Source organism: Zosterops lateralis, assembly GCF_965231275.1.
Source record: "Zosterops lateralis genome assembly, chromosome: 22".
Classification (NCBI taxonomy): domain Eukaryota; kingdom Metazoa; phylum Chordata; class Aves; order Passeriformes; family Zosteropidae; genus Zosterops; species Zosterops lateralis.
Window position 1 is genome coordinate 4,674,465 of NC_139782.1, and position 17,019 is coordinate 4,691,483.

The 17,019-nt window shown below is 48.2% G+C and overlaps 1 protein-coding gene across 1 annotated transcript in view; it reads right to left on the reverse strand.

Moving 5' to 3' along the window:
- PRDM16 (PR/SET domain 16) overlaps positions 1–17,019 on the reverse strand; it is a 302,027-nt gene that overhangs the window by 42,198 nt on the left and 242,810 nt on the right. Inside the window, exon 4 of the mRNA XM_083876951.1 lies at positions 7,015–7,149. Coding sequence (XP_083733077.1) covers positions 7,015–7,149 — 135 coding nt within the window. The remainder of the gene's footprint in view (positions 1–7,014; positions 7,150–17,019) is intronic.

Below are 17,019 nucleotides of genomic sequence, written 5' to 3' on the forward strand. Positions count from 1 at the left end.
CCCACCGCTGCCGGGACCGGGACGGGACCGGGACAGGGATCGGGATGGGACTGGGATGGGGATGGGGATGGGGATGGGGATGGGGATGGGGATGGGGATGGGGATGGGATGGGGATGGGGATGGGGATGGGGATGAGGATGGGATCGGGATGGGGATGGGGATGGAGATCAGAATCGCGGCCGGAGCGCGGCCCTGCCCGCCCCAGCAGGTGGCACACGCCGCCCGCCACCGGCCCCGCCGCCGCTGCGGGAACCCGCCGGAGCCTCGGAGCCGGTCCCAGCAATGCGAACGGAGCGGGCCGAGCCGGGCCGGGCCGGGCTGGGCTCCCCTGACCTGCTCCTCCTGTCCCGCGGCCGCTGCGCTCCTCCCGTGCCGCCGCTCGGGCCGTCGGGGGAGGGAAGGGAAGGGAAGGGAAGGGAAGAGGAGGGAACGGGAGGGGAGGGAAGGGAAGGGAAGAAGGGCAGCCGGGCCGGGCCGTGTGTGTGCGGCAGCTCCAAGGCCGGGGCAGGCACAGTCACAGCCATGGAGGGTCCCCGCGGGCTGCGGGCGGCCCTTACCGGGAGCTCCGGTACCGAGTGCTGTGACAGTGCCCTTAGCGGGGGTACAGCCCTTAGCGGGGGTACAGCCCTTAACCGGGGATACAGCCCTTACCGGGGTACAGCCCTTACCGAGCACCCGGTACAGTCCTAACCGAGTGCTGTGACACTGCTTTTACCAGGGGTACATCCCTTACCGAGCACCCCGTACAGCCCTAACGGAGCACCCGGTACAGCCTTTACTGAGAACTCTGGTCTAGCCCCAACCGAGTGCTGTGACACTGCTCTTACCGGGGGTACAGCTTTTACTAAACACCCGGTACAGCCCTTTTTGGGAGCTCCGGTACATCCCATACCGAGCACCCGGTACAGTCCTGACCGAGTGCTCTGATACAGCCCTTACTGGGGGTACATTCCTTACTGAGCACCCTGTACAGCCTTAATTGAGCACCCGGTACTGCCTTTACCGGGAGCTCTGGTCCAGCCCTAACCGAGTGCTGTGACACTGCTCTTACTGGGGGTACATCCCTTACTGAACACCCGGTACAGCCCTTTTCAGGAGCTCTGGTACATCCCTTACTGAACACCCGGTACAGCCCTTTTCGGGAGCACTGGTACGTCTCATACCGAGCATCCGGTACAGCCCTAACTGAGTGCTGTGATACAGCCCTTACCGGGGATACAGCCCTCACCGAGCATCCTGTACAGCCCTAACGGAGCACCCAGTACAGCCCTAACCGAGTGCTGTGACACTGCTCTTACCGGGGGTACAGCCCTTACTGAACACCCGGTACAGCCCTTTTCGGGAGCTCTGGTGCATCCCATACCAAGCACCCGGTACAGCCCTAACCAAGTGCTCTGATCCCCTTGTCAGGGATACTGCCCTTATCAAGCAGCCAGTACAGCCCTAACGGAGTGCTCTGATACAGCCCTTGCTGGGGGTACAGCCTTAACCGGGGTACCTCCCTCACTGAACACTCGGTACAGCCCAATTCGGGAGCTCTGGTGCATCCTGGTCGTTCCCAGCCTTTTGCCAGCCCTCCCTCCCTCCCGGCCTCAGCACAGCCCCACTGCGAGCTCACTCAAATATCGAGCACCCAGCACTGCCCAGCCATCCCTCACTGGGAGTTTCAGAGCACAGGGATGGTCACAAACACAAAGATTTGGGATGGGAAATGAAATCCCACTGCTGGCTGTTGGTAAATTATCCCAAAGTGCCCAGACATCCATCCCTGTGCCTGCCAGGAGCCTTGGGGTCATTCCACCAGCGTTTCCCACTGGTTTGCAAATAGTTCTCCCAGTGCAGACACATCTGTCCTCGTCCAGCTGAGAGTCCAAAAGTGGGATTTGGTGCTGTGGACAGGATCTGGGCACCTCCCTGGGCCTGCACAGCTCCAAAACCTCAGGGGAAAACCCCTGAGCAGCACCAGGGTGACACAGGACACACACCTGTGCACAGGTGAGAGCAGTTCTGAGAGACCCCTGCTCCACCCAGCCCAGGGAGTTCAATAAAAAGTCATCTAAATTTTTCCTTTTCCTCATTATCTTTTTCATTTGCACTTCAATGCTCCTCTCTGCTTGTTCTACAAGCAAAGCTTTTCCCAGGATCAAACCACATTGAACTTAGCAGGAAAAGTGCCTGAAAAAAACCTCCAAAATGCAGCCTAGGAGTGAGCTCAGAGCTCAGGACTGACCTGGAAAAACAGAACTCAAGATGGGCCAAGCCAAGAGGAAAAAGTAAAATAAAATATGATGAAATGAAATGAAATGAAATGAAATGAAATAAAATAAAATAAAATAAAATAAAATAAAATAAACCAGCTGTTAACAGATGTTTCTCGTGCAGCTGGCAACCCAAACCAGCCAAACTAAATCACCAGCCATGGTTTAAAAGGTCCATCAAGTTCAGAGATAGAGGGGAATAATCCTTCAGAATTCCCCTGCCAGGGGCTGACACTGCCCTGGTCTCACCCTTTAGCTCCTTTTCCTCTCCTGTTTGTTCTCAGAACAAAGTGGCTCCTTGTGTTTCCAAACGTCTCCTGCAGCCCTTCCAGAAATCTAGGACAGGCTCCTTTAATGATCAGGGAGAAGTTGGATTCTGCTGGAGTCACATTAATTTCATCAAACATTTCATTATGATAATTAACATCATCTTTCAGTCATGCTACTGATGGTCTGGGCTCATCAAAGCCTTTTTTTTGTGCACTGAAAAAGCTCAGATTTACTAATCCAGCAGAAGATTTACATTCATAAATCGATTCTGTTTGTTTATAGAAAAGTCCCACACTTGATCATTTCGTGTTTCCCACCACAGCATGGGCAGCTCTCCAAATTACCAGCTTTGTTTTACACTAAATAGTTAACAGGATAAGTAGGGTTTGATGGTACTGAGAATACTCCTTTTCTTGATTTTTATCAAAAATATTCTGGGCACGGGATGCTGAAGAAAGAAAGAAAAAAAAAGAAAGAAAAAAAAACAAAACCAAAAAAACACCCCAAAACCCCCAAAAAACCAAAACAAAGAGGGAAAGTAGAAGTAACCCAGAGGAATCCTGTTCCAGCCTGGGTTGATACAGGGATCTGCTGTGGATGTGAACTCAGGGCAGCAGAAATCAGGCTCTGACTCTCTAATTTTCCTGCTAAAACAAAACAATTTGGTACAATCCCCAAAATATCAGCCCTGCAGAACCATAATAACCACACTCTGGGGTTTGTCTAACTCACCACCTCATCTTTTCACTGAGAAAAAGAGTTCTGGAGCAGACAGAGCCTGGGAATGAGGTTTAACCAAGGGATGGAGGTGGAACAGGTGAGTGGGAAAAGTCCATCCCAGAATTATCTCATTAATTAAGGCCCCTGCTAAGAACCAGCCCCGTTTTCCTGCTGCAGGGATTTATCTGAGCTACGACATTTTTGTATTTCAGGGGAAAAAAAGAGCATTAAAAGGGGAGAGAGCAGCCACTGTGTTCTCCTAAAGATCAAAAAACCCACCCACAAACACATCAGCTGCAGCAGAGCAGCTCCAAAACTCAAACCCAGCCTGAAAAAAAGGTTCTTTGTGTCCTTGTCTCACCAATAATTCACTCCAGGGGCAGCCCAGTGAGGATTTGTCCCTCCTGCTCGCTCAGACCAGTCCGTGTGTCCAGCTCTGGACACAGAAAATTTGGCCTTGTGAATGTCCAGCCAGGACAGGGCTGCACGTTTTGCTTTTGTTCCTGTGTTTTTCCTCCTTTGGAATTCCTTCCCCTTTTGTTTCTCCTCAGCCACATTGATTCTGATTTCCTCTTTTTAAGGCTCTTTGTGACGTCCTTGGGAATCCTGACTGGAGTTACCAAACCTCTGTAAAATTCACCCAAAATCTCTGCACTGCACTCACACCTCACACTGCCTGATGAAATGGAGATTTTTTTTTTTCTATCTCCTGTTACTCCTTCTTTTTCCCCCCCAATATCTGCACCCCAACTAAAAGCAGCAGCTGTCACCCTGATTATTATTAATGTGTATTAATTATATGAATGACCAGCTTATGGATTTGAATATAATTATTATATACTATATATATATTATAATATATATAATAACATATTATATAGAATATATTATACATTATATATTGTATATTGTATATTATATATTATATGTTATATATTGTATATTATATATTATATATTACATATTATATATATAATTATATATAATATAAATATATTATTACATAGATTCTATTTCAGACTCTTGAACTGCTCAAGTATTTTCCTTTTCAAGGCAGGAGTAACAACAGGAAAAAAATAAACCATTTCCCTTTTAGTAAATGATATAATTTATCTCCTATTTTTTTTGCAGTCCTCCTTCAGAATCCCAATTATCTCCAACAATCAAGGATCTTCTTTTCTAATTATTTTCTTCTTTCTAATACCTCTTCAGCATAATAATAAATTTAAGGAAAACTGACTAATGTTATTCTACATGTGAAAATTTGCTTCATAATTGAAAAACGGTGAATGAAACATCTCAATTAACCTCTTTCCAAATAGAGAAATAAATACATTATATATATATAATAGTTGGTTAATTGTGGGGGGGAGATAATTGAGTGGTGCAGATTTTGCTGTCAATTCCCTCACTAAAATCCAGGAAAATTCTCTGTGTATTCCTGGGACTGATCCTGGGTTACAGGACTAAAGGAGAACAGAAAGGGAAACACACACACTCAAAGACCATCTCCCCACATAAAACAGCTTTTTTTCCCCCAAAATAAAATTATTTTAATGAAAATTTTCTCCTGGCCCTTATCACCACAGTGCTGCTTGGTTATTTAGAGGGCAATCATTTATTGCAAAAGTTTTTTTATTTCCTGTGGGTGCTTAAAAACAACCCCAAACCTTTTCCTGCTGCCTGAAGGGGAAAGATCAAACTTTTATCCTGCTTTGTGTTAGGGAAAAATGTGTCCCCTGGTGAAATAAATGAAGTTAAAGCTCTCAGCACCAAGAGACAGCACGAGATAGGAATCAACAGAGATTGGAAAATGGCTTTGGGATTTACTCTGGGAAGGGTTTGAGATGTCCCTGAGTCCTCTCCCTTTGGGGATCTCTCCATTTGGAGCTCTCCCTGCTCAGAGTCCTCCCCTCTGACCTGCAGAATCTCCCCTAAAATGAGCAGCCTCATTTGAGGTTTGGTGCACAGGAAACAGAGTTGGAAGTTGACACAAATTTTCTAAATTTATCCCAGCTTTAAATGATTTTTAAAACCCAGTGTAACCCTGGCCAGGAACACACACCTGAGTGTGAGAGCCCAGCTCAGCTTCAGCTGCTCAGGCTCAGGAAGAAGCTGCAACATCCTCCTTTTATGGGCACACAACTCCTGCTAAATCAAAACTAATAAAGTCTGAAAGCATTTTGTACCCTCCTAACCTCAGTCCCTTTGGCACTGTGTGACACTCTTGCTGTGGGATTTGGTAGTTCAGCATTCCCAGGGACAGTTTTCCTAGGACCAGGATGAAAGACTTCAATTTGCAGCCTAGAAATTTTATTTTGAGTCTCCAAGAGTTCAAATGCTCTTCTATTGCAGGAGCTGGTATCCAAAAGGCACCTTGGCCACTTGGGAATTATGAATTCACTGGGTTTGATGAAAGCCCAGAGCAGCTGGAAACATCCCAAAAAGCCCTTCCCAGCCCCAAATCTGCCTCCTGCCTGCTAAGACAATATTTCTCATTTAGTTTAGGTGTGAACAGTAATTTCTATTTGAGTTGTACTCGGTTGCAGGTTTGTGAAGCTCAAAATGTCAATTGCTCATCTTCAATCCACTTTTGGGTGAAGGAACTTTGCAAACATCATCAAAGTCCTGTTAATTCCATATAACCCCCACCCAGGGACTGCTTCACCAGCCCTGCTGTAACCTGCCCAGGAGATTTCAACTTTCTCCTCAGCACACTCCAAACCACCTCCCACTCTCACTTTCCTCTTAAAAACAGACAAAATCTGAATTTCCACCCCAGGATCACCCTCCCCACCCTCCCTGGCCACAATTTCCATAGTTCCCATTTCCAATGCTGGTTTCCAGCTGTCCCAGATGGGGTTTGGTGCCATAACCTGGGTTTGACAGGATTTTCTCCACCACCAGCAGAGTCAGGGACAGGATCCTGAGTCAGGGACAGAATCATGAGCCAAGGGCTGGATCCTGAGTCAGGGGCAGGATCCTGAGTCAGGGACAGAATCATGAGCCAAGGGCTGGATCCTGAGTCAGGGGCAGGATCCTGAGTCAGGGACAGAATCATGAGCCAAGGGCTGGATCCTGAGTCAGGGGCAGGATCCTGAGTCAGGGACAGAATCATGAGCCAAGGGCTGGATCCTGAGTCAGGGGCAGGATCTTGAGTCTGGGACTGGATCCTGAATCAGAGGTTGGATCCTGAGTCAGGGCTTGGATCACAAGTCAGGGACAGAATCACGAGTCAGGGGCTGGATTCTGAGTCAGGGGCAGGATTATGAATCAAGGACAGGATCCTGAGTCAAGGGATGGATCCTGAATCAAGAATGGGATCCTGAGTTAGGAGTTGCATCCTGAGTTAGGGACAGGATCCTGAGTAAGGGACAGGATCACGAATCAGGGGCAGGATCACAAGTCAGGGGCTGGATCCTGAGTCAGGGGCTGGATCACAAGTTAGGGACAGAATCACAAATCAGGGACAGGATCCTGAGTCAGGGGATGGGTCCTGAGTTAGAGATGGGATCCTGAGTTAGGGACAGGATCCTGAGTAAGGGACAGGATCATGAATCAGGGACAGGATCCTGAGTCAGGGTCTGGATCCTGATTAAGGCACAGGATCCTCAGTCAGGGGCTGGATCCTCAGTCAAGGACAGGACCATAAATCTGGAGGTTTTAGCTTCTCCCAGGGCTGACCCATCACCTTCCCTGGATGCTGCCACTGCCCAGCCCCCCTGGCCAAGCCCCCAGGCCGTGCTGTGTCCAGAGGACTTTTACCTGCTCGTTGATGTGGCACACAGCCAGGTTCTGCTCGTCGCAGGAACAGGACACTCGGATGTACTTCAGCCAGTTCCCAGTCCCGCCCTGGCCGGCGTCAGCACAGAACTTCTCAGTGCCCAGGGCATCGGGAATCTGCGGAGAACGGGACAGGACAGGGGTCAGCTGGGGCCAAAGGGCAGCTACAGAGGGGGGAGAGGGGGGAAAAGGGTTTGCAGGGCACAACTCCAAACAAAAAATGGAAAGGAGAAAGGTGGGTGATGGATATAATTGATAAAGAGACTTGTGACGAGAATAAAATCAGATCTCAACCATTGTCTGAAGGTCCTGGCTGGCAGAACCTCCAAGGACACACCTCAGAGTGGTCCATGAGTAAAAGGTTCAGGACTACAAATATTCTGGAAAACACAGCTCTGGTAGCACAGCTCAAGTAATCAAAGCAGGGAACTCCTCCACATTGCACTGATTTTTGTGACAAGCTCCTTAACTGCTCCATCTTCACATCATCTGTTTCATCCTTTCATGCAGGATAATTTTTAATTACAAACCTTTCAATAAACTCTCAAACCAGGTCACTTTCCACAGAGCTGTGAGGTTCTATTTTTAAAAAAACCCGCTTTACCCAATGCACTGCTTTCATTTATCTGAGTGCAGCCTGAGAAATTCACTGGCCACATCTGTGTGGCTGGAGGTGAGATACAATTTGGCTGCTGTGAAAGAGAGGAATCCTTCAAAGTAAAACCTCTCAGATATTTAAAGTCCAGGTGTGGGAAAAAAAAAAAAAAAAAAAGAAAAAAAGAGAAAAAAAGTCTTTGCAGTCCAAAGAAAGTCACTGGTTTGCCAGGAAGAGACTTTTCCTCTCTTAAGGCAGTGGAGTTTGGTGACAGAGGCAGAGGAGATGCTCAGCATTCCAGAACAACCTTTGGGATGATCCGGTTTGTAATTCACTCAAAAAAAGCACATTTTAAAAATGACACAGGACACCCTGAAAACAAGGAGAAGCCCTTTGAGTCCCAGCATAGCAAGGCTCTGCTCTGCTCCTAAATGGGCCTCCCTGCTCCAGAAACTCCTTTTTTCCTGAGATTCAGATTTCCCTCTACCCCGACCAGCCCCTGTGTCAGTGCAAATTACTTCAGTCATCAAAAGCTCTTAACATGCTTTTACTAGCAATTAATTCTCTCAGGATCTCGTGGGATACGATTATATTTTTTTCCATCTATTTCAAGATACAGAAAAAAGAAAAAAGGAGGGAAAACAAAGGAGAGGAAAAAAATTAAAGCCCGGTGATGACAGCAACAAGTCCAGCCTAAGGCTGGGCTGAGGAATCTCAGGGGGACAGGTCCAGGTCAGACTCTGGCTCCCAGCTCTGAATTCCTGCCAGAACCACCAGGACAGCTCCCAGCTCCCTGCACTGGTCCCAGCAGACATTTCCTGGTCTCATCCCCTCCACCAGCCCTTCCTTCCTTCTCCAGCTCCCTGGCTGAGGGAAAATCCCACCATTAGTACTGGGCTTCTTCCTTCCTCATCAGAACATGGCACTGGGAATCACTGAAGTGCTGCAATTTCTCCCAGAACGTTTTTGGGACAGAACTGGTGTGAGAAAAAACCTGACTGTGCTCAGTTTCTTCATTCATCCTCTGCCTGGGAACACTCATGGTTATTCACTCATCCCTAACTAGACCCTGGAACTTTCTAGACTCCCTTGGTCATCTACTGACAGCACCAAAGGTCTGAGGTGGGCATTGATGGCACAGGAAGCCAATTCTGTGCTGTTTGGAAGTTTTAATTAAAAAACAAAACAAAACAAAACAAAAAACCAACAATAAAACCTGTTCTTAATGTGGCTGAAACATTCCTGAGTTTACTCAACCTAAAATATCAATAACTCCTGCTCTATTTCAGGGAGCTCCAGGAAGACCAAGACTGCCTAAAGCTGGTGAGACAAAGAGCTTCTCTTGGTTTGTTCGACCCCAAATTGAGTGGCCCAGCTGAGCCAACCCCTGGAGTGGGGACACACCCAGACACCAAGGGACAGCAGCTCCCAGGGAAAATGTTTGGAAAAGCAAATGAGACAAATCATTGATGCTCAGCTGGTCTGAAGCCACTGAAGAGTTTGGGCAGAGTTTGTCGTGGTTTGAGGAACCAGCAGCCCACAAACCTCCCAGTGCCATCAATTGGTGACATTCAGTGGCCCTGGGAACACAAGATGGCAAATCCAGGACACACAAATAAGAGTTTTTTATTTCACAGTTGTATCTTACAGATGGTCTCTTCCATCTTTGAGGATTGTTTGAGAGGACACTTAGGGCCATGGAATGGCTTAAGATTGAAGGGACCTTAAGAATAATTTAGTTCCAAACCCCTGTTCTAGGCAGAGAGCCTGGGAGAGCCCAGAATTCAGCTCAAATTCATTTTGCAGGGTCCTGCTCACCAGCTGAGCCTCGGGAGGAGGTTCTGCCGTAGCTCGAAATCACCTGAAACTCTGTGGTTTTATCTGCGTGGGGCATTAAAACCCAAGCTGAGGGTGTGAAATCTGACAGATCAAAACGAGAGAAAAAGAGGTGCTGGGAGAGCCTGAGAACCTGAGCTGCTGTTCTCACACACTCTCAGTGCCCTCCACAAACAGAACCTGGCACCAGGGCCCAAAGGCCAGACATGGGGACTGAGCCCAGCCACCCCTCATCCCTCTGCTGGCATCGACCAGGAGCCTGAAAATGGAATAAATGGGGTGATCGGCTGGTCTGAGAGTGCTGCAGGACCAGTTCCAGAGCCAGGGCAGCTGGTGGGGCCAGCTCAGCCCTCTGTGGCCAACACCTCTAATTAAAGATCAGGTTCACACGCTCGCGCTCCTCGCCGATGGGCTCTATCAGAGTTATTTCACAGCTTAAAAGCCCCGAGGAGCACAGCAGCAGTCACCCAGCACTATCTGCACTATCTGTTCTTTCTTCTGTCAAATGTTCACACACAGAAAAAAATATTTTAAGTCTCTCTTCCCTCCCCCCGCCACCTGCGAAAACTCCGGAAAAACAAACTGAAACCTTTTACCACATCTTCTTCCAGTTCAGACCAGAAGGAAATCAGAAATTTCCTCTGGCGAAATTCTGCAAACCAACTGTTTACAAGTCTTTGTCAGTAAGTAAAAAAAAAGAAAAAAAAAAAAAAAGGGAGATTCCAGTTTGAAAATGCTCCTGGGGATGCTCATGGAGCATTGGTTTTTTCTCTCTTCTTTTGAAGAACCAAAAGATACCTCGTGCTCTAGGACAGGTGGAGAAGTAAAACGGAGGCAAAAAAAATTTGTGGATGGGCAAACTAAATGTCCCAGATGGAAGCACAGAGGGATTCACCCCACTCCTGGAAGGCTCAGCTCCCCACAGCCACCCACTTGGGGATGCTTTAACCACAACAGGCATCTCCAGCTCAATTAAATCTGTTTATTTAGAGTTAAAGCCAAAATTAAGTCCCTCCCTATGCAGGACTCGGCAGCAGCTTCAATCACAAAACCATCCATCCCTCTTTTCCTGGGCAGGTAAAGGCTGACATCAGATATTTAGCACCAGCAGCAAAAAACCCCAGAGATGCCAAAGGAAGAAAAAACCCATCAGAAAATCCAGTGTAATTATTAGCAGGACTCTGACTTGGAGCTGCCATGGAATTTCTGCCTGTGCTCTCTGCTCAGGCTGGCTCTGTATCACTGGAGACGACTCTCCTGAGAGTAATTTGGCTTAGACATTAAAAGAAGTTGTCAGAGGGAAAGGAGAGGCAAAAAAAAAAAGTGGGAAGATACTGGAGAGGAGAAAACAAAATAAAATCAGTTTATAATTAGTAATTGGTGCTGGTTTTGCAAGTCTATGACCATCATGTGCTGCTGTTCCAGTCAGTTTTGGGGAATGCATTTCACCTCTTTGATCCCCTTGGCTCTGAGACCCGGCATCCCCTGCCCCACAGAGCTGTGCTCCCTGCAGGAACAACATTTGTCCCTTTTTCTTTGTCCCCACGTTAAACCCCAGCAGCCAGGGACAGCCCCTGCCCTGGAGATGTGCTGGAAAAGCAGACTTTCATCTGGCCTGCAGCCTGTGGACACGCTCAGAAAGTTAATTATTGTGGGAGCCCTTCCTCTGGCCGCTCTTCCATTTTATCCCTCCCACCCCACCGTGGATTTTCCCCCACTTCTTTTTTCATCACTGAACACGCCAAAACTGCTGTTCATCTTTTCTCCTTCTGCTGCAGATGGTGAGTTCAGTCTTTATTTATTAACCCACGGCACCTCCCAGCACTTTTGTCTTTGAATCCAACAGCTCATCTAAGAATTCCCAATCCCCCTTTCCTTTCCCTGCCAGGAACAGTGCCATGGTTTTGTGTTGTGGAGTCGTTCTCTGTGGCTTTCACAGAACTCTGAAGTCCCCCAGCCTCCTTCTCTCCAGTTCTATCCCCTCCAAACAAATGCACCTTCACGTTCCCTGGGATTACAGGGCTCTGACTGGCCCTCAGCAGAGACACGGATTTGGGATGCAGAGCCAGAGCTCCGGCTGTGGCTGTGCTTCAGACCCATCCCCAGCCAGCCAAAAGGAAATTGTTGTCATGTTCCAGGGCTCACTTTGCAGCTTCATCTGCCGTCTGCCGAGCAGCGCTCAGAGTTTGGATCCAAAAGGCTCCTTGATCTCGCAGAGGCTCCGCTCCGTAATTTATTAACATCAGAAATGCTGAGTTATGGGGGCAGAAGTTATGGAAAAATCCTCTCGAACGTTTACAATTTTTTTTGCACATCATTTGAGGTTTCCTGCCCCTCTAATTTGTGGGCTCTCCGTTGGGTTGTTTCTTTCACATTTTAATGGGCAGCGTCCCAGGTCTGGCCCCGGCAGAGGTGTGCCGGGGGGCTGGAATGCCTGCGGATCTGTCGTCAGTTGGCTTAATGGATTCCTAGTGTGCATGGAGAAACGGAGCAACCAGGAGTTTGCCATCACTGACCCAGCGTCCTGTTGCTATAACATCCCTCCCCAGAAGCCCAGAGTGTAATAAACCTTCTCATCCCATGGTCGCAGGATCTGCCTCTGACAGCTTGGCTGATGTGCACATTTTATTTGGCAGGAGTTGGAGATTTTTTTTCTTTCCCCCCCCCTTTTTTTTTTTTTTTGCTTTAATGACCCACAAGCTGATTTAGAGCAATAAACTGTTGCCATGAAGTTTTGTTGTGTTTCTTTTAAATAAAGGGAAGGGAGGGACTGCTGCAATTTATGACTTTCAGAAGTAACTGAAACAGAAAGTCCATTCTTGCCACGAAATGAAGAGAACAAGACTTCATCCAGAGAAACACCTCTGTCAATGTGTAGACACGAAGCCTAGATGAACTCATAAATTCAGCACTCTGCCTGCAATTAAGCAGGCTTCCTGGTGATTTGACAAAGAGTTAATGAGAAACGTGTCAGACAAAAACAGGTCATAGCACTGGAAAGGGCTGGGAAGAGCAGCTGAGCCAAACCCGACTTGTCTGCTCAGGGCCACATGAAAAGCTCGGAGTGTACTCAGGGAGAGCCCCTTTGAGTGATGTACAGTAAACTTCTCGTGCAAATGGAAGGTCCTGGAAGGAGGTCCCGGCTCCAAACGCAGCAGATAAAGAGAGAAGAGGCTGCAGAGCTCTCACCACCACCCGGCCTGTGATGGTCGCACTCTCATCCTCAGTGTGACCCCTGGGACATGGGCAGTGCAAGTTCTAAGGCTGTTAATGGCTGCAGGATCACAGAGCTCAGTTCATCCCCCTGGCTCTGGGAGCAGGATCCTGTCCTCAAGAGTCTCCTCACCACCCTCATCCCCTCCCCTCTGCAGGTAGATCCTCAGCTTTCCCCCAGCACAGCACAGGACCCAGCGGCTCTGTGACAAAACCCAGCATGTCCAAACACTGTGAATGCTCAGAGGGGAGGAAAACAAACCTTTATGGTTCTCCCTGTCAAACAGGCACATTTCTGCCTCTTCCAAACTGAGCCAAGAGCTGGGAGAACCATGAGTGTGAGGAAACCCAGCTGGATTGCACTGGGGCCAGTGGGATTGGTGATGCCAGGCAGAGACACTGTGGAGCCAGGTGACACTGCCAGGCCTGGTGACATTGCTGAACCCAATGACACTGTGGAGCCCAATGACACTGCTCAGCTTGGGAACACTGCTGACTTTGGTGACAATGTTGAGTTTGGTGACAGTGTTGAGATTGGTGACAGTGTTGAGTTTGGTGATACTGCGGTGCCCAAAGCCACTGCTGGCTCAGGGGAGGCAGAGCGCTGCTGTAGCCCATGAGAGAGAGACCAATTCAGGTTTTTAAAGGGCTGGATGTCTTTGAACTTCCACTCCCACCCAAGCCCCATGTCTGCAGTGGGAATTTTCCACTGGTGTGTGCATTTCTGAGCTGCTGCTGGGCTGCTGCATCCTCTGGCTTCATGAAAGGTCTGGAGGAAAAACATCCCAGGGAAGGCAAGTCCTGGGACATATTTCTGTCACAAGAAATAACCTTCTCATTCTTTTCCCCCACCACATCTAAAGCACATGAGGAATCACATGAAAAAAAGGCTGTTTTCTCCCAAAAGTCCCTGTCCAGGTTCCAAGCAGAGGAGCCTGGAGGCTCACAGGAGCTTGGGAAGCAAGGCTGGATTTCTGAACAGCGTTTGGATCCAGCAAAGCCTTTTGAAGGGCTGCCCACTCTTAACTGCTCTTCTCTTGCACACCAGCACAGTGAGTGTTTCCCAAGTCTGCTCTGCATCAGGATAAAAAGGGCTGGAAAAAGCTGCAGAGGCACTGCTGTGCCCTTCAGGCACCACAGATTTGCTCCACCTGAAGGAACATCAGACCTGACCCTACACACAAAGCCTCAGGAGGAACCAACAGCAGCAAGAATCATACAGGACATTATTTACCTTAAATTTACATTTCCACCCATTAAATACAATCTCCAGGAAAGCATCTCCTGCTCTCCACAGCAGGGAGGCACCACAGATACGGAGCAACAGGGCAAAGAGGAGAAATCAAGAAATCTTGAGAGAAATCCACTCTGGCTCTGCTTTCCCTCCCTTGTACCTATAATTCCTTCTATTCCCATCTTGAAGACGCAGTTTTGCTGCCCAGGAGACACCCTGAATAACACAGAAGGTGCTACCAATGCTGATTCCTGTTGGTGGAAGCCAATCCCACCCCCTGGTTTCTCTCCCCCACTCTCCTCCTCTCTGAGGGCCATCAGCTCCCCTTGCACAGCAACATCCCATCACCACGCAGAAAAACACCGAGCAGAGATGTCAAAACAGAAGACGACTTCCAAGCTGATGGCAGGCATTTATCTCAACAAAAGCTCATTTTTCACCAGTAACGTAATTCATACCACACTGATTTAAATTAAACAGTAAACCATAAAAATCTCTGCTCGAATCAAATCCCAGGGCTGCCTCAGATATTGTACACACGAGGCAAGGGAAGGGATTTCCAGTTCTTTGTAATATACACACACAAAAAACTTTGATGTTTTCCTCTGCACTGAAAGAGTTCAGGACATCCCATTTTTGTGTCCTACAGCGTTTTGGCTCGTTCCAAAAGAATTGTAATTGTAAAGTTCTAAATAGATGAAGAAAAAAGTGGGAACTTGGGAGAAATCTTCCTCTGATAAAAAAAGAAAGACAGAGGCTACGATTTGGAGTCTCAGGACATTTCACTGCACTGGGGAGAGGGAGCAGCAGCAGGAGGTGCAGCAGGGCTGAGCTCCCAGGGCTGTTCCAAGGGGTTAAACCAGACACAAATCACTTGTATCCCAGAGCTTTTGTGGTGATCCAAAACGCTTTAGGGTCTGATTCCTCTGCTGCTATTTCCAAAGGTCCATGTGGGCTCAAATGGCTCCCCAATGACCCGGTGCCAATTAGCCCAGGGGCAGGGAAGAGCAGGGCAGCTCCCCTGGCAGAAGGGAGCAGGCACAGAGGCTGAACAGAACTTTATTGTATGAAGATGGGAACATTTTCTGATGGTAATTTCTCCAAGAGTCCTCCCTGCACTGAGGCAAAGCTGCTTCCATTATCCATACCCAAAAGGTGCTTCTGGTGGGAGGAAAATACAGCCAACCTTGAAAAATAAATTCTGGTCAGATTCTGGAGGTGAATCCTGGGAGTTCTACTGGAACAGGACGGACAGAGGGAGCTGCTGCTTGCTTTAAATAATTTCTTATTACTCCAGCTTGGTTTTAGTAACGTTTTGGGAACGGAGCTGTGGAACAGCACGAGCGTGGAGGCCTCTCCAGGGTGATTTATGGGCAGCACTCAGTGCCAAACCCATTTCACACTCTGGCCAAAAAAGTAGCAGAGCCTTGAAGTGCCCATTCCTGGTGCTGATGTCAGCTCCAAAGCATCAGCCTGGCAAAGGCCGCTGGAGGTCCCAACAGGAGAGGACCCCCATGAAATGAGATTGTCTGATGGTCTCCTCTGAGCCTCTTTCTTGAGAAGAATCCAGACTGCCACCCAACAGCCCTGGCAAATCCCCTGCCTGCCCCTGCAAACGCTCTGGGATTACAGTGGGTCGTTAATAACACATGAAACAAATTCCAACAACTCTTATCCAGGTGCCCCACAGAGAGATGAATGAATTCAGAGAGCTGAGGGGGCTTGAAATAGCACTCATTTTCCCTTTAATTAATAGATTTGGGGATAAATGGCTCAAGTTCAAGTAAAAAGGGGACACAGACAAGGAAACCCGTGCCCTGGGGTGTATTTGATGGACACACCTGGGTGTTTCACTCCTGAAAACTAGGAGTGTTATTCTTAAAGCTTGATACCTGGAGTTACCCTGGTTCTGGTGCTTGGGCCATGTTTGGACACCTCAGCACAGCACAAATCAAACTTTCTGCCAAGAATGAAAATTACTGGGAATCAGAAATGAAGGGAACTAAACTTACTGCTGTAAGCAGTGCAACGAGGCCAAAGTGCTGAATGTCTGGAGAGGCTGGAAAGGATGTGGACTTTTATTCCACGTGTGACTGGTGCCAGCTGCACCCATGCAATGACAGCCACTGTGCTGCTCTCACTTCTGTCTCCTCCCAGAGCTCCTGCACCCTGCTTTAGGCGCTGCTCAAACAAGGACTGACTGGCACCACCACACAACAGCGAGATACAACCATGGAAAGAAGGGAATCACCACCAAAAACCTGCCAGAGATGTGGTTCAGCGTGCCAAGGCAAGCCCCAAGACACACAGGTATCACACTCTTCTAGCACTAATTTTAGAAGGTTAATAGAGGATGATTATCCAATTATCCCTCCTTATTTTCCCGGCCAGCATAGATAACAACAAGGCAGCAATCCAGGAACATTCACCTGGATGTGTGCACCTCTTTTCCTGCTGGCTTTAAAAGCCATGAATTTACAGGCCCAAAGACTACGTATTCCAATGGTTTAACCATGACCTGACACTTTCAGAACAGAGATTGACTAAAAACCCCCAAAAAATCATAAAAACAACAGCAAGAACAACAACAATCAACCAACCAACCAACCAACCAGAAAACCAAAAAACCCCACACATGCACCAAAAAAAAACCCCAAAACAAAACAACAACACACCCAAAAAAGAGGAGAATAAAATAAAAACCCCACTAAAAAGCAACCCAAAGCAGGGCTGTGCCTTCCCCCATCAGCACAGCTGCACCTCGGCTCCCCTCACACAGGAAACCCCCCCAAGGCCACACTGGGACAGGGAAGCCAAGTCCTTATAACCTTTGTTATCAGCAGCAGGGCCAGCGGCAGCTGCTCGGCAGCCCCTGCTCTCGTGCTCTGTAGAAGGTGTGAAATAGATGAGTTTGTGAGCTGGGCTGGCACTGAGAAAGAGAACCAGAGGATATTCGAGGTTCCCCCGTGGGTTGAAAACAGCACCAGCTCCTCTTTGAGGAGCTCAGGAAACAAAACAGCCCCAGAGAGATTTTTCTCTCACGAGGTGCTGCTCACCCCTCGGAGGGCTGAGATGTGTGATCTCTTCAGGGCGATATTTACCGAAAACA